This window comes from Vigna unguiculata, chromosome 5 (genome assembly GCF_037176805.1).
Source record: "Vigna unguiculata cultivar grain cowpea cultivar isolate G323 ecotype 2 chromosome 5, ASM3717680v1, whole genome shotgun sequence".
In the NCBI taxonomy this organism is placed as follows: domain Eukaryota; kingdom Viridiplantae; phylum Streptophyta; class Magnoliopsida; order Fabales; family Fabaceae; genus Vigna; species Vigna unguiculata.
Window position 1 is genome coordinate 12,138,075 of NC_140796.1, and position 23,100 is coordinate 12,161,174.

A 23,100-nucleotide genomic window follows, 5' to 3' on the forward strand; every position below is an offset into this window, starting at 1 on the left:
TATCATCAGCATAGGGGTTGTCTTGTCAGTTACTGCTCAAATGCGATGACCCTTTGGTTGCTAGAAAATGAATCATCAAGAAAGATAGGATTTTGGTTTATGGGTTGGTTGTTTTATTCTGAGTTTCTGACTGAGCAAATTGTATCATACTAGAATTTGATTCTTCATTCCCAGAGTTGACTTCCTGCTTTTCCTTCCAAAGAAAATTGAACTATTTCCCAGTTATTAGACAGACTTGTTGGTCAAAATCTTGACAAAGTTTTTTTCTCTGGTGTTACAGGATGTGCGTTCTTCTGTGTTGAGCTGTTTTGAAGCCTCGTTCTTAGTTTGGAGATTTTCTTCTAAAAGCAGTGTCTCCTTGGAGTATGGCTTCAATTTGCTTAAAAATGGCACAAAAAATGGAAATAGTGAGCACTTGTGGCCGTCATTGATTTTGACAGCACGGCTCTAAACACATACTTTCTCATAGTTTTGTGTTGGAGGAGCCAAGCTATGGTTATTTTCATGCTCCTTAGTACAACAGGGCCACCGATCAAAAGAAGAGCAGGTTTGAGAATTAAGCAAGCGGGTAGAGGTTCATACCGAGGAAGCTAGGTGTGTGTTTGAAGTTGTTATTGGGTTTTCTTTAGTGTTCCTTCTTTGTTTTGCATAGTCCTGGAAAAGTAGAACAGATGGAAGCCACTTCCATAACTTCGTTGTTGAAGGGCTTTTGTGATCACACACGATGGAAATATGCTGTTTTTTGGAAGCTTAACCACCATTTTCCTATGTAAGTTTCTTTGTTTCATTGAGTTACTTTTGTTTTTGTGCTATATGACACGTTTTGGAAGGAATAGATTTGTTAATCCTTTGATCTAACTGAAACTTAACCGCTTTACTGTATCAGTTACCATTCAAGCAAATACTAGCCTGTTATAAGAACTTGTAATTAACATATGAGTGAACTCAATGTCCACAATCCCATTTAGTGTGTTACTATTCACTGGAAATTGGTTTAATGGTATGTTGAATGAAATTGTGTTTGCTGTTTTGAATTTGAGATCTTGTGTATATGACACAAAAACTCTGTATGTTTTAGGAATTTGACCTGGGAAAATGGTTACCAGAAAAGAAATGAGGTTGAGGAAAGTATGTGGGATGACGTCAATTTCAAATCCCCAGATGAGTTATATTTTTCAAGAGGTGAAAGTACTGATTATTCAGGAGATTATTCAGTTCGACTTCTCATGATTGAAATGTCCCATCGTAAATACAATTTGGGAGAAGGGTAACAACTTTTGTTTTGTTGTTCTTTATGTCTAAACTTCTTGTGAATTGCTCCATCTGATTCAAAGTAATTTTCATTTTAGAAAACTAAAAAAGACAAAAACATCAAGTTCATTTTCCAATTTTATGCTTGTCTTGTTTTGGAAACTTTGCTAATTGAAATGAGAACGAATGGTGATTTTCTTAGTCCTTGCAGGAAACCTTATGCTATAATTATATAAAGAGTAGAGAGTGTTTACTTCTTTAAGTTCCTCAATTTATTCTTGTATATATTCACACCAGCAGTGTGCTCTCAAAGATATGACAATCATGTATGCTTTATATTTTAGAAAAATCTTGAGTGAATGTTTCCAGTGGTTCTGCATGTCACTTATCTTGTGTTTTGAGATCCATAAAGAATGCTAAATTAAGTATAGTATTCTTGTGTACCACAAGGTATTTGTGCTATGATTTTTAAAGATGATGAAAACTGAATAAGACTTTATTCATTCTTCAGGGTTGTTGGTAAAGTAGCTCTTGCCAGGGATCATTGTTGGGTTTCCTGTGAGGATATTCTTACCAGTAAATTTGACACTGATTTAATCACAGAGGTGAGATTCTGTACTTACAATTTGCATTTAGAAATAAAATTAATTAATCATGCTTCTTTGGAATACTTAATAACAGCAATCTTCTACGTCTCCAGTGTCCTGATGAGTGGTTTCTTCAAATTGCATGTGGCATCAAGGTATTATGCCTTACCTTTATATATTTTGTTTGTACTACAAATAAGATTTTGATTTTGATTCGTACTTTCTGGTATAGCATAAAGCTTTCTGCGTAATCAGTGTGCTAATGAGTAGAAAAATCAACTTATATTAGGCTTGCCTCAACATAATATTTATGCACTAAATGGGTCAATTTAAACAAATCTTGAGTTGAAAATTTGAATTTCTTTTGCAGACTATTGTGCTGGTACCGGTTCTTCCACTAGGGGTTTTGCAGTTTGGTTCATTTGAAGAGGTACAGTATTTGGATCCTGACCCAGACAGGCTGTGGCTTTTATAGTTAAAATGGTACCCTGATGCATGCATATTTATTAATCCTGTCCACAAATTCTGGCAATCTTGTTCCCTACCTTAAATTTTGGATTTCTGTTTTGGAAAAGGATCTTAAATTTGGCATGACTTCTCCTTTAAAGGAGTGAACTTTTGATGATAAAAGATCATATTTATGTGTTTGTATTGTTTTCAGTTTTCACATCCGTGAAAGTTTAGGTACAAAGATTTTATTTCTTATTATTAGTGTGTTAATTGGTGCAATAGTCCTTTGTGACTTGTGACAGCATGTTTATTTTTGTTTCAAATTTTGGCTCAATGTTTTGTATAATTACATGATGTTTTCTTGTCCTGTCAAAATTTTAGGTTGCTGAAGACCTGGAATTCGTTACCACTGTGAAGGAGAAGCTCCAATCTATTGATTGCATGGAAGCAAATATTTCCCCTTTGAACATGGGAACTGATTACCAAGATTGGTCATTCTCAGACCTAATGCATAATTTGATGAATAGCTTGGACGAATCATCTTCTGTTACTAAAACCGTATGGAAAAGTGAAGTTTCAACCAGTACTGCTTCGAACAGTGCAAATGGTTCAACAGGTCTGGACCCAACAATGATATCATTTATTCAAGATGATTGTTCTGTGTCAAGACAAAATCTACTAAACTCTCTGAAAAGAGAAAATTTAAATGACATAGGTTCCTCATCAATTGATATGTCAACTGTTCCTAGACATATTAGTAAGATGGAGACAAAACCAAATCACATGGAAGCAGAGATGTGGTCCTGGTCAGTTTTTGAAGAGATGTCAAATGGATTAGACTCTTTCTCTGTGAAAAATATGACAGAGAAACAGTTTGGAGGCACTGAAAGCGGTTACTATGATGCTAAGAATTTCAATGACTTCACTTTTCCCTCAGAGTCAGAATTGCACAAAGCACTTGGATCAGTTGCATACTCTGTTGGTGATGCATACCATACCTCGTGTCTGATAACCAATAAAAAAGAGAGTGATCATATTAAAGGTTTTGGGTTTCCCGAAGATCTTGATCCAGAATATCTTTTAGATGCTGTTGTTGGCAATTTATGTAGTGCTGCAGATGATACTTCAAGTATTTCAAACAGTATCAGATCTCTTACAACTATGCCAACAGAGATTAGTGGTTCCATGCAGCCAAAAAAATTTTCAGAAGAAAGCTACACTTTGATTGTGGATGATTCTGATGTGAAGAATGATCTTGTGCCTGCAGTTTCCGTCAAGAGAAAATATGAATTTTCTAACCATTTTTCATCATCTTTTGAGGGAAATGGAAGCTTATTGATTGATGAGGTGCCACAGGAAAAGGAAGATTGTCATATGCTTCCTATTACTGGACCAAAGCTCTCTAGCACAAACAAGAAAAGAACAAAAGTTGCTAACAACCAAAAGGCTAGGCCAAGAGATAGACAACTTATCATGGACAGAATGAAGGAGTTGAGAGAACTTGTCCCAGATGGTGGAAGGGTAAGTTTTTGTGTTTCAGGACAAAAGCTAATTATTTGATTTCCCTTTTGAACTTAGTGAAATTTTAACATTGGTGTTATGGTATGCAGTGTAGCATTGACAACCTCTTGGAACGGACCATAAAGCACATGCTCTACTTGAGAAAGATAACAAGTCAGGCCGAGAAACTGAAACGATTTGCCAATCGAACGGTAAGGCTCGATTTTGTTCCGAAAACTTAAAAGAAAATGTTTTATCTTCTGGATTAGGAAACTTCTATTTGTTTTCTGTCACCTAAATCTACTTTTGCTTGCAATCCATTGTGTTTGTATGCCCCCACAAAATCTTTATATTTATCCTTTTAGCCTAGACATTTGATAATGGGTGGAATACAACATGGAAAACCTTATATACAACATGTTTTATGACAAAGACTTGCATCAAACATTTGGAATAACTTACATAAGTTGGTGTCTAGGTTGGTGAGAGCAAAAGACAGAAAATGAACGGTGGCCACCCAGGTAGGAGCTGTGCATTTGACTTTGAAAGTGAACTAGCATGGCCTATAGTCATAGAAGATCTTGAATGCACAGGGCACATGCTCATTGAGGTATGCTATTTCCTCTCCATGCTCACTTAGCTCTCAAAAACAAACAATGGCATACAAAGTTTTCATCTATTGAACTAGTGCACAACTTTTTGTAACAGATGATATGCAATGAGCATGGCCTTTTCTTGGAGATTGCTCAAGTGATTCGGAAGCTGGATATCACCATCTTGAAGGGGATCTTGGAAAACCGTTCTAGCGACAGCTGGGCTTGTTTCATTGTTGAGGTAGCCAAATATGTTTCTGAAACTTGTTTTTTGATGTTGATCGTATTAAGAGGTGCTACAGTTTTTGGTTTTCAGTTTGGAATGATCCAAACTCGTGTTCGCTTACCTTCAAAACTATGTGTATACATTAAAGTTCTGTCTAGAAACTCAGTATTGTAATGCAAATTCAGTTTGCAATCTTAATTTCAGCAAAAACATGAGTTTATAGCAAAGTACTAAGGTATGTTTCCTTTGACATGCACAGGTTCCCAGAGGTTTTCACAGAATGGATGTTCTATGTCCATTACTGCATCTTCTGCAGCTGAGGAGAAACCCTATCTCGTACAAAAACTGACCCTTGCAAACCAGTTTTCAGTTTGAAATGGAAACTCCTATTTGAAGAAGTAACTATAATATTGAAGAGGGACCTGTGTAAAGTGTTCATGCCCTCATAGTGCACTTGCTACGTTTGTGTTAATGATAAGCTACTACCTAAATACCTATATATATGTAAACAAAAGATACTTCATTAGGGTGCTTTTTGCTGCTGAAGAATATTTCTAGCACCTTGCTTTGAACTCATTTCTGGTGCGGCATATAATTATGACCTAGAAAAGTAGAGCATTGAAACTATGAGAGTGCACGTGAATGCTATGTGTTTAGTTGCTGTGGCTCAAATAATATTGCTACCTTTCCAAAAAGAGGCTACATAAAAGTGCTTAATGCAATGAAATAGCAAGTTTTTACACGAAGGTGCTCAAACTCTTAAAGTTGAATGAAGTTCAAAAGGCACAATATGTATCTGTGTACATGAATCAGAAAACTTTAGCATAAAACACTAAAAGGAACCGTATAATGTTGTGTTTAACCATATGAATGAAATTGTATCCAGCATGCAAAAGAAAGTGAAACTTGACAGATTTATTTCATTCTAAATCTCAGTTAACATGAAATGTTTTAGGGTGTTTTTCTATCTGCATCTCATCAAATTTATTCATGCACCCCCATAAACTGGATTTTGATTTCTGGAACACACTAAATAATCAGTTCTGGAAATTTTTTGAATTTGATGGGGTAGGAAGAAACACCGTTGGCATAAAATGTTCAATCATCAGCTTACATATGCAGGGTACTTATATGCTGATAAAAAAAGAAAAGAAAAAAGAAACTCATGTTTCTTACAATAATAATATTTTGACTATTTTTTTTACTTCTTTAGTTTTGTTGTTCATTAAAAAAAATAAGTTAGTTCATAGGAAATAAAAGAGATAAGTTTAGATACATAAATAAGGTTAAATGAAATTTGTTAGAACATAAAGAACACCAGCGAGTTGAATTCTTGAATTGAAAACAATTGTGCTCCAATATTCAGATATCACAGGATCATTGTTAGGTAAAGAAATCTTAATGGGATTAGTTTTCTTGTAGGAGGAAACTTTTTTCAAAGAAATGGTTATATAATCAGTGGCTCCAGAATTGATTATGCATTTGTTTCAAAGGTTATTTTGAGTGTAAACTGGTTGGATATTACCTGGAGAAGAATGATCAGCCGAGACAGAGCCAATGTGATTGACTTGGGCTAAAGAAGTATTGGTTTCAGGGCAGTACTATTTGAGAATATTAGATAAAATCTGGAACCGTTGAGGTGTTAGTCGAATATCTCCATGATCATTGGGAGGCTGGTTTTCATTATTTTCTTGAGTGACAACATTATGTATCTGTTTGTTATTGGTGAATTTGAAGTCAGGTGAATAGTGCCCTTGGTGGAAGCGGTGGCATTATTGATCTTGTTGTCATGCACTTTTATGTTGGCAATAAGACCACTAGCTAGTTGTCCTGCTGAGCAACGAGGACAAACACCTTGGCTATATCGGGAATAGGATCCAATAACAATATATGAGAAGTAACATTTGTAAATTGATCATTTAGCCCAGCAAAAATTGCATAACACGATCTTCCATCTTTCTTTGGGTTATAATACTAGAAATTTTGCAGCTGCACCTCGGTTTACATTCACAAATAGGTTTTGGTCGGAAGTTATCTATTTCATCCCACCAAAGAGTGCGAAGCTTAGTGTAGAATTCAGAAACATTGAGGTCTCCCTAACTTAGGTGGCACCTTCTGACTAAAGATCAGTTATACGAGCAAGAGTCCCATGTGAAAACCTATTTTTCAGTCTCCTTAACTTAGGTGGCACCTTTTGACTAAAGATCAGTATACAAGGATGAATTCAAGGTTGTTCTTTGCGCTGAGTGTCGTGAGCATGGAGCAGTTCCAAGAATGATAATTTATTTCATCTAGTATTGGTGAAGCCAGGGAGATAGCAGGATTTTCATTGGAATGAAGGTAAAGATAGGATGAGTATTGTTTTCAGCCATAGGAAAGAAAGGCATGACTAGAGAGCAAGAACAATAAAAAGCAAGACAAAAGAACAAGAACATACAAGAAAACAAGATAAGAAAAACAAAGGAGAGGAAATACCAGAGTTACGCACAACAGAGCTACTCAAAACCAAGCTCTAATACCATAACAGGATTATTCAGGTCTGCCATGGAAGAAGCAGAATTGCACAAGCAAGAGAAGAAGCATAAAAAGACTAACAAGCAGAAGCTGGAGAGAAAAGAAAGAAAACCAAAAAATTATATTTGAAACTTCTATCTTACAAACAAAAGGAAAAATCCTAATATATATACACACTACCCAACAAACGGGCCTAAAACAGAAAGGCGAAACACTAAAAAAAACAACTAAAAAAGGGCGCTTAACCAAGACAACTTATGCTATTAAACTCAATCTTTTCTTTTTCGTAATATTTTGTTACAAGTGATTGTATATATGTATTCTTATGAATATATGATAATTTCTTTTTGAGTTACAAAACTCATATTTGTTATAATCACGACTGAATTTCGTTGTTGTGTTAATTATCTTGTTGACTCTATTTGTGTGATTGGAGAACCAAGAGAACAATTATAATTTGGTTCTTGAAGGTCTTTCGAAAAATAGATTCTTCTATTGCATTTGTGTGAGAACAAAATTCGGCAAGAAAATTTGATATTGTGAACGTTGAAGAAATTGAGGATTTAATTCTTGTATAAAGTATAAAAAGAAAGAATAAAGTTTTACGTTTCCTAAGTTTTGCTCAAACTAATCTACTGCTTTTGAAGCTTGAAACTCTTGTCACGAATTAATCCATAAAAAATGTTTCATATAGTCAAAATTACTTTTCAACCATTACCCTTGAAGAAACAAATTGTAAAGAAGTTTCAAACTCTGAAACAAATAAAATTTCGAATGTGGTGATCGACTCTTCATGATTGTTTATTAACGTCAAAACAATGGTTATAATGTGGTGATCGACTCTTCAGGATTGTTTATTAACGTCAAAACAATGGTTATAATGTGGTGATCGACTCTTCACGATTGTTTATTAACGTCAAAACAGTGGTTATAATTCTAAGTATTGTCCATTTTTCTTCAAATATAGTTGTATTCCTCTATTTTGTTATCAGATCACCCTATCAACCACCTGTGTCTCACTCCTATAAGACCTTGGGTGAACCATCAATAACAAGTTTGGTTATTTTGAACATCACATTGGTCCCAATAGTCTAGCAATCCTTATCAATATACTCGTCCCACTCAACCTTAGGCTTTGGTTTCAAATACTTCATCTTATCCATCTCAAACCTGTTTTTTACATTCAGGTACCTCCTTTCATGTGACAAATTCCACTAAATATAAACATACAACTACTTTTGAAGGACTCCATCAAAATTTTGTTGCCAATGGACAAGACCTTCCCATAAATTGTTTTTGTTCTACCATCTTCCCTTCCCTTTTAAGCCTAAGGATATTGTTCATAAATATAATGTTTAACTTTAGTGAGATTTTTTCTTCTGTCATAAAACTTGTCCTCATTCGCCGTTCTAAAACTCTTGTTAATACTTCTGAGTGCTCTTTCAATTAAATGTTAAGAAATGCTTTTCTTAATGGGTTTTTTGGTAAAGAGGTTAACAAATTCAACTTCTCTAGTTTGTCGTACTTTCTTGATGATGTTATCTATGTTCTCAACAAACAAGCTCCTCAAAGTTTGGTTGTAGGGACTGAAAACTACCTTAATACAGTTCGACTTTAAAAGCAGTAGATGTGATCTTTCTTCATTTATATATTGTTAGCAAATAGCCATGGGTCTGGGATGATGTTATGACAGGAAAGAAATAAATATAGGATCTTCTGGCCAAGAACCTACAAAGTTAATATTTTAATCATTAAACAAAAGTTCAAGTAAAAAAACATTAAAATGAGAATTGCTGAAGAATTTCACCATTAAACAATAATATAGACAGAAACAAAATATTAAACTGATGCAACATAATAATCTACTTCGAACCAAAGTTAGTATTAAGGATCCAACACTACGAAGTTTTAGATTCACATTGATAAGGGGAATGAAAAGAAGGGTGAAGACAGCAGCCCAACTGGTTTGGGTGATTTTTGAACAAATCTACTTAATGTGGACTGGTCAGTAACCTATCAAAACTGTACGACCACCATGTTGCTAACGGACAAATAAAGTTAATCGGTTTTATCGACCAGCAGCAGTGTATGCCACCAGCCACAGGCAACATTTCTTGGTCGGCAACCAGCAATAGAGACTTGACCAGGAATGTTTCTGTCAGCAGAATCCCCCAAACCAAGCTGTTCGGGTAGGTAATAATCAGAAACCAAGACAAGCACCAATATCACTACTTAATATTTAAGAGTTACCAAAGATATTGGGAATACCTGACCATATTTGTTCCATCCCCAAGTGAATAGATGACCATCATCTTCAATATGATAAACAGGAAACAAACAAGAGTATGAACGAAACATGACATGACTTAATCAGTGACGAGAAAACTTTAATTTTAAGATAAATTACACAACTATATTCTCTTGTGAATAAATGAAATGGTTTTTCTCAAAGAAACTTTAAGACTTGAAAATTTTCACTGGTGGGCCCTCAGATGAAATGATCATGAGATTAGCATTTGACCATGAAATGATTCTTGACACGATTTCTTTTAATTATTATTATTATTATTTTTTTTTTTTTGCCAATTCTCAAAAGCGAATAGTTCTCCAGTATTGGTTCTGAGTCCCCAGGAGCATATGGTAATGGTGACATACCTGTCAGCACAGCACTGTGACGAGCCCCACAAGAAACAATACTAGAATTCCTATTCTCAAAACGGGAAGCATCCAACTGTCTAGGTGAAGTCTAAACAAGGAAAAACAAATACGCAAGTTAATTCTCAGCTATTATGAAATACCGTTGTCGGTTGAAAACCAAAACCAAAATATCAGTTAGACTTGACACAACATAACTACATATACAGCTATCGACTGTCAGAGTGGGGATTCATCAGATATCATTTTTAATGATAGAACTGCATCATCTTCATGAGGTAAAATAACAGGACATATATACGTACGTACGTACATATATATATATATATATATATATATATATATATATATATATATATATATATATATATATATATATATGTACATATATACATATGTATATATATGTATATATATATATATATATATATATATATGTATGTATATATACATATATATGTATATATGTATATATATGTTTATATACATATATATATATATATATTTTTTTTTTCCTTTATAAAACACATTAGAGGTGAGAATGTCCCCACCTTTCTTAAGCATGTTGTTAATTTGGAGCCATACTATTCACTTACGTTACTCCAATTTTCAACCAAATTCCCAATTCCACTTGCATTAGATCTCCCTATCTGTTTACTTTTGTGTCAAACCTCATGAAGCTCTTGAGCTTGATTAGTCAGAAAGGTGGAGTCGGTGCATTTGGTGCTTCGAGTATATACAAAAACGTTTGAGAGCTTAAGTTGTATCAGGAAGGCTAAACCATGGTGTTTCATCAAAACTAATAGTTGGAGACTTGTACTATCTCTTTTTCCATTGCTACATCACACCTGAATAATTTATAATGCATTGACTTGAAATGTTTTAGTCTCGGTGTACTTATTCTAATAGAATTTGTTAAGTCATATGCCCTTGGGTAACATTATATTTTAAGGTAATGGCAGCAAGTTAATAATTGAGGATAATTAAAGGAGATTATTGTCACAAGGAAAAACACATAAATTTAGTAACCTCAGTTGTAATGTCTACAGAAACTGTTGTTCCTTAAGATTACTTCCTAATGGTCTGCCAAGAATCTATCTAGCGAACATATTTGTTTATGGTTAAATCTGCAGGGATCTAAACCCTATTAGACAGTTCTCTAGAGCTTGCAATGACATTTTCTTACATTATATAGGGAAATAATTTCAAACTTGTTGACTATTTGGTCCAAATACATATATGCAAGCGTGATGGCTGAATCACAACTTCCGCTGTCAATTTGAAATTATTTTATTTCACATTAGTAAATGAACATGCTATATCGTCTATGAAGCATGAATACGAGCATTTCCCTCGGACCCTTGACACTGCTGATTGGGTGTTCCATATGTCGCTGCACGCTCTCTCGGACTTCTTCTTACATCTAACTGCATGGCATGAAGCTCCACCACAACAGATCAAAATAACAGCTGTAAGAATGATCATCGCGTCAAATTCTCCAGTAAACAGCACAACTTGTGGGGCGCCTAGACACACAAGCACTCTGGTTGCTGGTCAAATACACAAGCACACCATGATTTGAAGGATAGATACATGAACTAGTCCAGTCTTCCATTCATGAGAAGCATGCCATGAGCAACAGCAAGGCTCTCGTATCTCCACATAACGTACTAGACAGTTTGGATTTCGTATTGCAGCTATTATTTTTCAAGGCTATCTTCTGCATTGTGTCATATTCTGTATTCTTTGTGAATACTTTTATTGATACATCAGATATGTAGCATATTTAATATCTGTGTCATATCTTGGTATCCTAAATCATTAGGAGACAAACATTTTAAAATGTAGTAAATTAAGCTGTCAAGAAAAATAGCTTTGATGGCTACATTATTTATGTATGCAGTAATCCAGGAGAATTAAGTAATGATGGTTTTGAAACTCTATTAAGGCAACAACAACAAGCAATCCCTTTTTTACCAGGTGGAGTAGGCTACGAGGATCACTACAATGTGAAACTGGGAATCATGTTTATTTACAATCTCCTACTATCTCCAAATCATAAGATTACCCTCCATCCGAGCAACTCCCCTTGTAGCTCATATATGTTTACTTCAACATGCTCAGAATTCCTAAACTGAGATTCTGTCATTCTTTTTTTACAAGTGCTACTCCAAATTTGTTTGCGTATCACATTCATTCCTATTTTAATGTTGTCTCTTCTACCAATATCGATGGCAACATTATCAACTCTATCATATTGAGTTTATTATTCCAATGTCATGTTACCAGTTCAATATATTATTGCAGCTATGATAAATAGTGCTGTAAAACTTTAACTTTAAGCTAAAGTTGATTTTTATATTCACATTACAAGTTCTAGATCAGAACACCATCCGTCGTCAGCAAAGAGATATATAGATACCGCTTGTGGTTGATTAGGAAATATAATGGCCCATGTAAACATAGCAGATTTGGTTAAGGTATTGGGTCATAAAAGTCGTTAGTTAGTCTTTATGTGGCTAAAGGGTGAGTAAATCTCCGCCATTAGCTTGTTCAAGAAGAGGAAAGGGCCCCAGCTTAGGATAGTAGGTGACTGTGCCTTTAAAGGGTTTGGTGTAGCACCAAAAATATTAGATGATGGTAGAATGTGACTTGTTGACACCCCAACTTTTATGTAGATCAATTCAATTAGGTACAACTTGCAGACTAGAGCATTCTTTATGAATGGTGTTAGAAAAGGAAGTACTTTGACAAATTAATTCCGTCTATGAAACTTATTCTTTAGTTCTTAAGTTGATAGTATTTTCAAACTTATTGAATTCATGTTTAATTATTTTTCCTGAGTGACTCGTGCTGCTATACATTCTTATCAGACTTCGCAGGTTTCAACTTGGGTTGCCGGGACTTGTTTTCCCAACATATATTTTGGTAGCTTCCAACTTGTCTTATGATGGTTAGTGTGTTCCTGATGACATAATTAAATGTAGATTGGCCTACTGTGCCTGAGTTAAGGATTTTCAAAGAAAATTTATTTGCATCTACATGTACAAAACAAGTATTTAAGTATTATGAAACTTTATACTTTGAAAACCTTCTGATCTATAAATGAAAGGCTTGCTAGATTGAATAGGAGTCGATATTTAGCCTGTGCATCAGTCAGGTACCTTTAGTTAACAGAAGTAATCTACAAAGCAACTTTTAAAATAATGACATCAAACGCAGCTATCTTTAGTTACTAATATCAGTTTCTCTACATGATCGTTAAGTTATTGTTAACAAGCGTCCAGTCTAACAACCTTATCAAAAAGCACTTCTGTTTGTTCAATAGTATTCTAATGGAGACAAAGTGATCTCAGAATTAAGGAAAACATACCTCATCTGGTCACTACCTAACAACCTTATCAAAAAGCAATTCTGTTTGTTCAATAGCATTCTAATGGAGACAAAGTGATCTAAGAATTAAGGAAAACATACCTCAGGCTGGTCACTACCGGTACCCAACTGTCCAAACTGATTCCCACCAAATGCATAAATTTGACCATTTATAGTAACACACAATGTATGCCAAAGCCCAGCAGCAATCTTTTTGACTCTGGTTCCCAAAAAGGAAGAAACTTGAGTTGGTCTCAGCTGATCAGCATTATTCCCTTGTCCACACTACAGAAAATTTACGTGCAACGGAGTTAAGAGATTTAGGATAAGCCCCTTGCATGCTTCATTAATATAATAAAAAATTTTAAAAAATAAATAAATAAATCAGATAGGCCACTTAGTGCTTTACAAAAGTACAAAAAAATTAATATGAATTCCTCCCTTTGGCTATTTTTTATTGACCAGCAGCATGGTTACCACACCCACGAGTGAACTAACAATGCAAAAATTTGAACCAAACAGTGTTTATATTAATAGTTTGAATTAGAAAAAATGCACAATTAGCCTAACATACGCAAATCTCTTGAAAAGTGATACCTAGAACTTTTCAAATTACTATTTGAAAGATATAGTACACTCGCCAAAGAGTTAACAATGATGCACACTTACCATCTAAGAACTTGATAATGATGAAGATGATGAGGATGATCTTTGGAGATGATATATCATTAGAGGGTTGGAGACAAAATGTTTAAGATATTTTACCAGTTTTAGTTATTTAAATGTTATGGCCTTAAGAATTTGTTTTCTGAATATATGAACTAGTATTTGTTGTAGATTGAACTTATATATAATCATGTTCGCTAATCTTAGCTATCTTACAATTATGGAACTTTTGTTTAGTATGTTGACTAATTATAGTGTAGAAATTTTGAATTAGCATGATTTATTTTTCCATATGATGTATTAAATGATGTAGACTATTTCGAATCTACAAGTAATGCTCCCACTCCCACAAGTCTAAATAGAATCTGGCCTCAGATAACCATGACTAGAAGTAATTTGTTACATTCAAAACCAAAGGAATCGTGAAGTTATGAGAAGGCACTTCAATATTAGAGATTTTGTCAGCTATATATTGTGTATAAAACAGATTAAATGTGATAACAGTGACATCAATGCAAAACTCCAAACACTTTTCAAAAGAACCTCCAAAAAGTTCAAAAGAACCTCCAGCAGAGAAAGCAAAAATTTTATATGTGCTTACAAACGATTTCTGGACATTTTAAAAAGAATCTCAGAGTTCCAAACAATCCCGGTAGCATGATGGTATGATAGTTTATTTTGTCAAACATGTGCCTCAAAGTTATTTTTTCCTTTTCCTTTTAAAAGTAATGTATAACCGTAATGATTCTAACTATAACTATAAAATTACATATATCCTCCATGCTAATAATTAGATCACCCTTCAAAATTATGGTTTTTATTTAGTTTTCTTATGGTTTATCAAAGGATTTTTGTGGTGAACAAATTTTTTTGTGATATTATCTCTATTTAATCAAAACCCTTTCATTGTTACTTATGCAATGTGAGATTCCAGCTTCTTAATTTTTTATCACAAATATTTTCATAACATTATACCAATATTTTACATCCAACCATTATATTAAAAATTGCAAAATTCTCTATCCATATCCATACCGGGAAGACTACCACACTTATATTCATGCAACATAACAAAATGTTAGTCATTTATTTCTATTCTACTTTTAATTCTGTCTAATATTCTAGATTTTGTTAAGAGGCCAAGTATTTATCATGTATCCTTTGACCAAAGGGGTAATAGAGTACTACCTCCCCCTTACAATTACTCTGAACAAGAATAAATAAGCCTTACTAATTCCATTAAATAACTGGTATAGAATAACTACAGAATTACGATTTTTTCTAGACAATTAACATAACAATAACTATATATATTCTAAACATTCATACATAAATCATTTTATAGCTCACATTTATTAAGTTACACAACAAAATGAAGTATATTCAATAAATAGTAACACATTTCATAAATTTAGCAACTTAATGAGAAGGTTAAATTCAATAATTGAAAAAAAAAACTTAAATGCCTTATTGGTAAATATTGGGAGTAAATAAATATACAAACTATACACACGCATATGGAAAAAGATTGAATAACTTATAAAACAAACTAATTATAAATTATATTGTCAGGGGGAGGGGGGGCATGTCGGAGGGAGTGCGGGAGTAAATGAATCTACAAACCATACACACGCATATGGAAAAGATTGAATAACTTATAAAACAAACTAATTATAAATTATATTGTGATAGGAGGGGGGCGGAGGGAGTGCGAGGGTAAATAACTTTAAAAGAAAAAATAAGTAAACCAATTATTAAGTCAAATGGTATTTCTTTTATGATCACACTCCAAATTTAGAAATAATAAACATTCAAAATATGTAATTTTACACTTGTCATTCATTACTTTTTTAAGCAAATGTTAGACTTTAAAATGATGTTCATTCATTCATGAAATATAAAATATAATTTAAATTCTTTCAACTAATTCTGCTATGTGTACATCCTCTTGGATCCTTAGTCATCCCATATTACAAGTTAAACCTTACCAATAATTCAAAACCTTATTTCCATCACTATATGAATTCTGTTGTCATTTATCACTATAGACGAATGCCAATGCAACAACTTGTTAGGACCATGGGAAAAAAGGTGATTTGGTCAACACAGCTAGAATATTAATTACTAAGGGGGTTAATGAGTAAACTAAATATGAGGATGTAGAGTTTGATTCTAGTTTGTATAATTTGCAAAATTGAGCATTAGCTCTCCAGTTGATTGTTCTTTTCATCCTATACAACAAAATTTCCTTACTTTACCATTTCTAATTAGCTTGTTCATAACACATTACTTCCAAATAAGAACCCAACGTTAGCACTCAATATTTGTTGGGTGTCCTAGGGTCTCAGGAATACAGCATATAAAAACGTGCGTGTTTCTAACATTGCAACCTCAATGTTATGCTTAGCAACAAAAATAAAATTCTTCTCATCCAGGCATAAGATGCACATGAAAAATATTAAAATATTCCAACAGCAGGCTCACCTGGCCATACAGACCCCAGCCGAAAGTAAGAAGGGCCCCAGTATCTACAAAAAGAAGTTTCTAGAAATTGTGACTTCTACTGAAACATTCATCTCATTTAAACACATAGCGCAGTAAATGAATATATACGCATTTTGTTACTGATTAAAATTCTTAAATTGAATTTATCCTTTGTAGTATAATGAGCTTAAAATTTTTTAAACATTCAATGATGCATTTGCAAGGCTACACGTTCAAAGTGCTTACTTGTTATCACAACACTATGCCGGCCACCACAAGCAATCTCCATCACATAGCTTCCAAGAATATTTGACCCTTGAGCTCCCGCACCACTTCCTTGATGAAAAGCCGATGATTTATCCTTCCCAGATGCAGACTCGATACAAGGTACAAGATGAGGGGATGAAACCATCTTTACTCGAGAACCCAATCCTAGCTGTCCTTCGCCTCCATAGCCCCAACCCCAGACCTGTCCCACATCTGAAAACTTCGGTAAAAATATCATGCATCAGGTGTCTTGCTTTACATCAAAAACCTTCCATATCTTCATACTTCATTGAACCTACAAAACTACATAATGTGACCACCAGAGCCAACTATCCCTAGAATCTGTCATTATAACACACTATGCATACACACAAAGTGAATTACCTGACAGTGCCAAGGTATGCCGCCCACCGACTGCTACAGAAGTAATTTTCACTTCATTACCAAGGGTCACAAGAGAAGGAGAGACGGTAAAGAATTCATCTCCAGATGCTTGACTATCAGAGTCCTGTCTAGTGAAGGAGATCTTCCTTCGCTTTACAACTTCATCTCCTGATTTCTTGTCAAGATGAGAATCTGATCCACTGCTTGTATTGGAGCTTTGAGGGCTTCCTGTTTAATGTCCGAAATTCCATTAGCTCCCTGAAATGAAATAAAAAAAAAAAAAAGACATTCTTTTTGTTAAACTATTTTTATAGTTTGCAAAACTGATGACTAGCACCTTGCTCGGCTATTGATGAACTTTGTTTCCCAGTGGTATCTTTTTGGAGGCTTCCCATAGTGATGAAATCTGTAATGACTTTCCCAGAAGGCACACATTCTTTCCAGCCCCAGGCATACACTTCACCTACGTCTGTAGGCAAAGCAATATACTACTTAGCAAGGAATAGTTTTATCCATTACCCATGGCTATGCAGGGTAACCTATGAAGTGAGTAGTTGTCCTTTAGCATACTATAATAATCAAGTTAATCATATATGCCAAGTTCACCAAGTCATAATAATTAAGTTGATATATGTTACTCATCCCTCTTAATATCATACGACTCCCATTTAGTATCACATTTTTAAGAGAATGCAATTTACTCCTTGTAGGTTTTCTTCCTTTCCCATATAATCCCTCTATTATCCTTTATACAATTTATGATGTTCAGAAAGACCCAACGACAAGCAAAATACGGCTTAAATAAATTTTTAGTCTATTATTACATGGTTGACCAAGCATGACCCCTTTTCATTGTTGCCTAAAACACAATTATCATACTTGACAGCTAACTTAGAGTAGACTTTCTTTTAATTAAAAATTTATATGGTTGCACTTCCATGAACATCATTCGAGACATAGGATTCCTAGTATGTTAAACTTTGTCGTCATAACGTACATCTGCTATGGTAATCTCATTTAAATTTCAGTTTCGATTCAGATCTCGTCTAAGGGAAACAAAAAATTCTTTTCAAGATTGATGCTTATTTTAATAGGATTGTTGGGTAAGTCAACCAAAACTTGTGATAAAGGCTGCAGATTTCTGCTAAAAATACTACTTAGATTCTTTCTAAATGTTAAAAAAATGTTTGCAATGATAATGTATTTATGAAATTACTTCTATTAATCAATAGTTAATGCAAGTAAAAAGAAGCCATTTATAATCTCAGTCCCTATTTCTTAACTTTATCTCTGCCTACAAATTTTCTCTCACTATGATCGTTCAAATAGTTATTAAAAATCCATTAAGATAGTTTTGAACTTCAAACATTTATTCACTTTCATTTTATTATCTTCTTAAAATCCTCTCTTACCTACATTTCTCTTGTATCTTGTTATTGTTAATTGTTAAGACACACCTCAATTCCTTTAAAAGTAAGGTCAATCAATAGAAGCACTTACATAAAATAGCATTATAATTTGTAAACGATCAACTTCAAAGGTTTAATTTACAATGTAGTTTCTCAGAATATTCAAAAACAAATTTTGAATAAAAAATTACATCAGGTTCAGTAAAGAGGCTTCTGGCTGCCTAATGTACCGGCCCCTTAATTATTAGTAATCCATTCTTCACGTACAGAAGTGAATAACGAGAAACCAGACATTGAAATAAAGGAGTAGGGAGAAAAAATGTAGAAAAGCAAAAATGTTTTCCACTTCTCTCAACCTAGCATTGGAGTTTCAAACAACTATAACCGCCATGAAAAAAAGAATACTAGAACTTAAAAACTATATATATATATATATATATATATATATATATATATATATATATATTCGATTTTTCAACTTTATACAAGCGTATGCTGTTACTTCTATTAATTGAAAGACTACATGTCTGCTTGTTTAAGAAAATAAATAAAAAACTATGTAGTTAATGAGCCAGATGAACTATGTCAATATCTATGTAATAAATTATCAATTAATCAATACAATACACACAAAGATTTACTGCAGTCAAAAGAGTTGACACAGTTTTTTTTTTTTTTTTGCACCAGAATCCAATAATAAGCACCAAAATGTGCTTGAGTTTATGGTGCAATCAGCTTAAACAATCTAACTAAAGATCGTGGTGACTCGATTACAGAAGTACCGCGGTAGACAAAAGCTTTTTTTTTTTTTCTAATTTATTTGCAAAATTTATAACGCGACCAGCCATATTAAGTCATAGGAAATTAAAATCCAGCAAGCACTGAATCATCTCTAAATCCAAACATAACCACTAAATCAATATCGGACAAAAAACATTACCAGTGACTGTAGCACAGTGAGCCCAACCAGCAGCAGCCTTCACCACTGAAGCCTCAGTGGGAAGCTGAAAAGGCCCTGGAATCTCCTTCAGAAAGCACATGCATACATAACAAGTTGCAAAATCAATTCCAACTACAAATTCACACCCAAACCAAGCCCCATATTAGAACACTAAATGCATTACCCCATGCTTCCCCGAAGTCAAGTAGCTCTGGCTTTCATCATCCGAAGAACCCCACGTTATGAGCTTCCCTTTCTCTGCAAAAATCACAAAACAAATCCGCGTATCTCACAAAAACGCAAAAGAAAAAAGCTTTTCCAGATTTTAACCGATGATTCGGGATTAAGAAAGAAAAACAGTTCGAGGATCCCCTACTAACGACTTCAGATCTAGAAAATCTTCAACGTTGTTTAATGTTTCAATGTGAATTTGGTCAAAATAAAGTCAACGGACTGAGTAATCTACCTGAAATGGCTGTGGCGAATCCGCAACCACCACCGCACACGTCCTTCCACGAATCTCCTGCAAGTGAAGGATCGGAGAGAGGAACCGGCACCGGAGACAGTATCGGAGATTTTTCCAGCGAGGCTCCAGGAAGGTATCCCCACATGTACACCATTTTCTCAGCGCACTCTTCCTCCTCAACCACCACCTTCGCATCCTCCGCAGCTTCGTTTTCGCCCATGGCGAGAAAACTCCGATCCGGAAAACGACAAGACGAAGGTCCAAAACGCAGAAGAAATCCCCCTGAGCTCTTCTAAATAAGAAGAACGAAACGAAACGACAACAACGCTGCGTTTGTTCAAGCCAAAACCAGAAGCTGAGAGAAAATAGAGAGGAGTTTAAACTTTGGAAGACAGCGTATCAATTACAAGGTAATAGCGGGCGCCACGTCGGATGATGACGTGGAGATTGGAACACGTGGCTCGATCAGGACCGCACCTGCAGATTGCATAGCCTGAGGCCCTGGTATGGTGTAGAAGTTTCTGGAAAACGGAGTGGACCACTGCGTCGCTTTCGAGGTGCATGATTGAGTGACGCGTGTCTTGTTGCGCATAAGTATTTGTATTTTATTGTTGGTCAAGTAATGATATTTTATTTTTGAAATGATCTGTGTCTAAATATTAATTAATTAACGGAATATGATTAATTGACATTTAGGAATGTTCCAGAAGTTATTTGAAATTTGAAAAAGAATAGGTAGGTTGGACCTAATGCACGGACAGGAAACAGCCACGTACATCTTTCATGTGCCAAATCTTTCTTTATTTTTTCTTAAACCACATTATATTTGCATGATTGTTTTTCCCCTCTTATTAAAATTTATAATAAATTATAATCTTAATATAATTATTTAAATTTATCGTCAAATATTAAAAAATTTATTTTAACGAAAATATATTAAAACCACATTCAGGATAATATTATATATATATATACTATAAATAAATTTTAAAAATTGTACATCATCTACATCTTCTGTTTTCTTCAACATTTTTATATGTCTAAGAACATAGTAAAATTGTACATCATAGTAAAATCAATTATGTCAAGAACATGGTCAAATTAATTAGTTTTCATTTAATATTTTTTCTACAAGTAACTAAGTTGATTCTGCTAATTTAAGAAAATAATTTATCTCACTTATAAGATTAAATTTAGGATAAAATTGTTAGTTGATGATGACATATATTTAATGGAGATGCTTAAAAAATAAACACATGTTTTGGTGAAAGTGTAAAAGGAAGGAGGTTTCGTAGGTGACGATTATGTGTTTAGTAAGTGTATCAAATCGTATAAGTAATATAGTGGATAAGTCCATATATCGTATCCCACAAGAATTAATGTGGTTTAAATTAATTTGTGAGTTACTGATTAAGGATGATAAAAACAATATTTTTGGTTTAGATAAAAAATAAATTCATAATTGAATGTAAAGGTTAAACAAAAAATTGGTATAGTGAAAACAAATAACTTGATTGAGGAAAATATAAGATAAAACTTCACGGGGATTGGGTTGCATGATTTCATTCAAAGTAAAAAACAACAAACAATATATTCCTTGTTTTGTCTCTAACACTCACATCATTTGTAACATGTATCGATTTCGTTGCAAACTAGCCATTTTTACTATTACATTTGCATTAATGACCATATGTTGATATTTAAAATGACTACTAACCACATCTATGTCTAGCATGTGAAATCAATAATTGTTTTATCCAACTCAAGTTTCCTAAACTATCTTTCGGATCAGCCTGTACTCCCACATATGCACCATATCTAGAACATGCAATTAGAGATCATAATATAGGTTTCTAAACTATCTTTCGGATCAGAATGGACTCTCGCATGTGCAAAATTCTTAGACTATGTAGTTAAAAGCAAAAATAAAACATAAGAGATTATGGTAAATGAGTATATTGAATGAAGAATTCATAGAGAACTAATAATACATTACACCCAACCCCCATGAATGAGGGAGTTAACTATTCCTAGACATATTGAAATGATGGAATTTAATGCCTATAACCTTCAGAATGTCCTTCTACCTTCAAGTATATAGATATCAAATTTCTTTCTCTTTAAGTGTATTTTGACTCACTGGGCGAATTAAGCATGATTCGTTAGGCGAATGGCACGAATTTGATTTGGGCTTGCAACTTTGGACTTGATTTTTTCCTGGAATTCCCTATTGGACTTATCTTTTTAATCTTCCCAAACTCCATATTTTTAAATTATATTCAGTTATTCTAAATTGAACTTGAGTAACTAGCTTTGTGGATAACTGATATTGTTGATAATTTTTTACTAGTCAATATTCCACTTATTTTGTTGATAATATTCTCAATTCTTTGAGATTTCCACTTATTTGCAGAATATAACCCAAATGTTTATCTCTTCCACTTTTATTGAATAAAACTTGAAATATCACATAAAATCCAAAAATAAAATAACAATAAAATATAAAAATAAAAATAATAAAAATAAAAACATGATAATGCCAATTATTAGTGATGATTATGCTTTATGTGTGCAGGGCTGGGATTTTCCTTGAGAGTGTCATCATTCATGTGGAGGTGCAGATTATGGTTGGGTTGGATTGCATGTTGTGGTCAATACTTTCCACAATTTAGAGTGTGCTGGTTTGAGGGATATGTGTTTCTTCTTCGAGATTTCATATCCCTTGAGGTTGCTTACAAGATCATGATTTGGGAAAGTTATCTTCTTTGAAATCCTCTGTAACATCCCTAATGAATATTACGAAAATTTAATAATAAAATCCAAGATAAAATAAAGAACGCATTTAATAAAACCATTTCCCAAAAACACGGGAAATTTAAAACTTTAATATAACTGTCATAAACCAGGAGTCCATACTCATAAAACTGAAATAAAAATTAAATGGCTCCTGAAATGATTACATAATTATCTCAAACTAAAATATTAAATATATATACAAAAATCCCAAGCTAGCCCCCGCTCCGAGTCTATGCCGTCTCCTGGCTCATCTGTCAAATCATCTGCTCCCGGATAACGAGTTATCCGATCATCGTCACACACACAGAGAAAGGGTGAGCTATGCATAATATCTAAAACTGATACACAAGAATATAAATATGTTTTCCCCAACCTAAATAACATAATTAAAATTCTCATACTTTTCAAATCACCCAACCACGACCTCATAATCCTTCATGAGTCATATGCATGAACTAGGTCTTGGGACTTCCCTGTGCTCCCACGAAACTAACTCATTCGTGGTCCAACCCTATGAGCCTATCCCGCTCATAGTCCTGC

At 33.9% G+C, this 23,100-nt stretch overlaps 2 protein-coding genes across 4 annotated transcripts; one reads left to right on the forward strand and one right to left on the reverse strand.

Annotated features, from left to right (window-relative positions):
• Positions 1-280: 280 nt before the first annotated feature.
• On the forward strand, positions 281-5,349 carry LOC114184025 (transcription factor bHLH155-like). 2 transcript variants are annotated; one of them, XM_028071250.2, is made up of 10 exons: positions 281-769; positions 1,079-1,267; positions 1,763-1,856; positions 1,952-1,993; positions 2,209-2,268; positions 2,670-3,809; positions 3,899-4,000; positions 4,267-4,398; positions 4,497-4,622; positions 4,867-5,349. In XM_028071250.2, exons 1-10 carry the CDS (start codon positions 672-674, stop codon positions 4,954-4,956), a joined length of 2,073 nt encoding a protein of 690 aa, XP_027927051.2. In that variant the 5' UTR covers positions 281-671; the 3' UTR covers positions 4,957-5,349. The 2 variants fall into 2 exon arrangements, with proteins under 2 accessions (XP_027927051.2, XP_085529826.1); XM_085673700.1 differs by lacking the exon at positions 1,079-1,267.
• Positions 5,350-8,960: 3,611 nt separating this feature from the next.
• Positions 8,961-20,143, reverse strand: LOC114184831 (ultraviolet-B receptor UVR8-like). Of its 2 annotated transcripts, XM_028072169.2 has the most exons (11): positions 19,765-20,142; positions 19,483-19,556; positions 19,299-19,383; positions 17,287-17,418; positions 16,950-17,177; positions 16,545-16,778; positions 16,299-16,342; positions 13,251-13,433; positions 9,777-9,867; positions 9,390-9,433; positions 8,961-9,302 (listed from the first exon to the last, which is right to left on the reverse strand). In XM_028072169.2, exons 1-11 carry the CDS (start codon positions 19,982-19,984, stop codon positions 9,180-9,182), a joined length of 1,458 nt encoding a protein of 485 aa, XP_027927970.1. In that variant the 5' UTR covers positions 19,985-20,142; the 3' UTR covers positions 8,961-9,179. The 2 variants fall into 2 exon arrangements, with proteins under 2 accessions (XP_027927970.1, XP_027927971.1); XM_028072170.2 differs by lacking the exons at positions 8,961-9,302; positions 9,390-9,433; positions 9,777-9,867 and adding an exon at positions 10,272-11,589 and having other exon boundaries at positions 19,765-20,143.
• Between the last annotated feature and the right edge of the window lie 2,957 nt (positions 20,144-23,100).

Excerpts from the sequence above, each read along its gene's own strand:
- LOC114184025 (XM_028071250.2), top strand. The coding sequence starts at position 672 with ATGGAAGCCACTTCCATAACTTCGTTGTTGAAGGGCTTTTGTGATCAC. Across the intron at positions 3,810-3,898 it reads TTGTCCCAGATGGTGGAAGG|TGTAGCATTGACAACCTCTT; the intron begins GTAAGTTTTTGT and ends TATGGTATGCAG. Across the intron at positions 4,399-4,496 it reads CAGGGCACATGCTCATTGAG|ATGATATGCAATGAGCATGG; the intron begins GTATGCTATTTC and ends TTTTTGTAACAG.
- LOC114184831 (XM_028072169.2), bottom strand. The coding sequence starts at position 19,984 with ATGGGCGAAAACGAAGCTGCGGAGGATGCGAAGGTGGTGGTTGAGGAG. Across the intron at positions 16,779-16,949 it reads GCATACCTTGGCACTGTCAG|ATGTGGGACAGGTCTGGGGT; the intron begins GTAATTCACTTT and ends CGAAGTTTTCAG. Across the intron at positions 13,434-16,298 it reads GCTGGGGTCTGTATGGCCAG|TGTGGACAAGGGAATAATGC; the intron begins GTGAGCCTGCTG and ends AATTTTCTGTAG.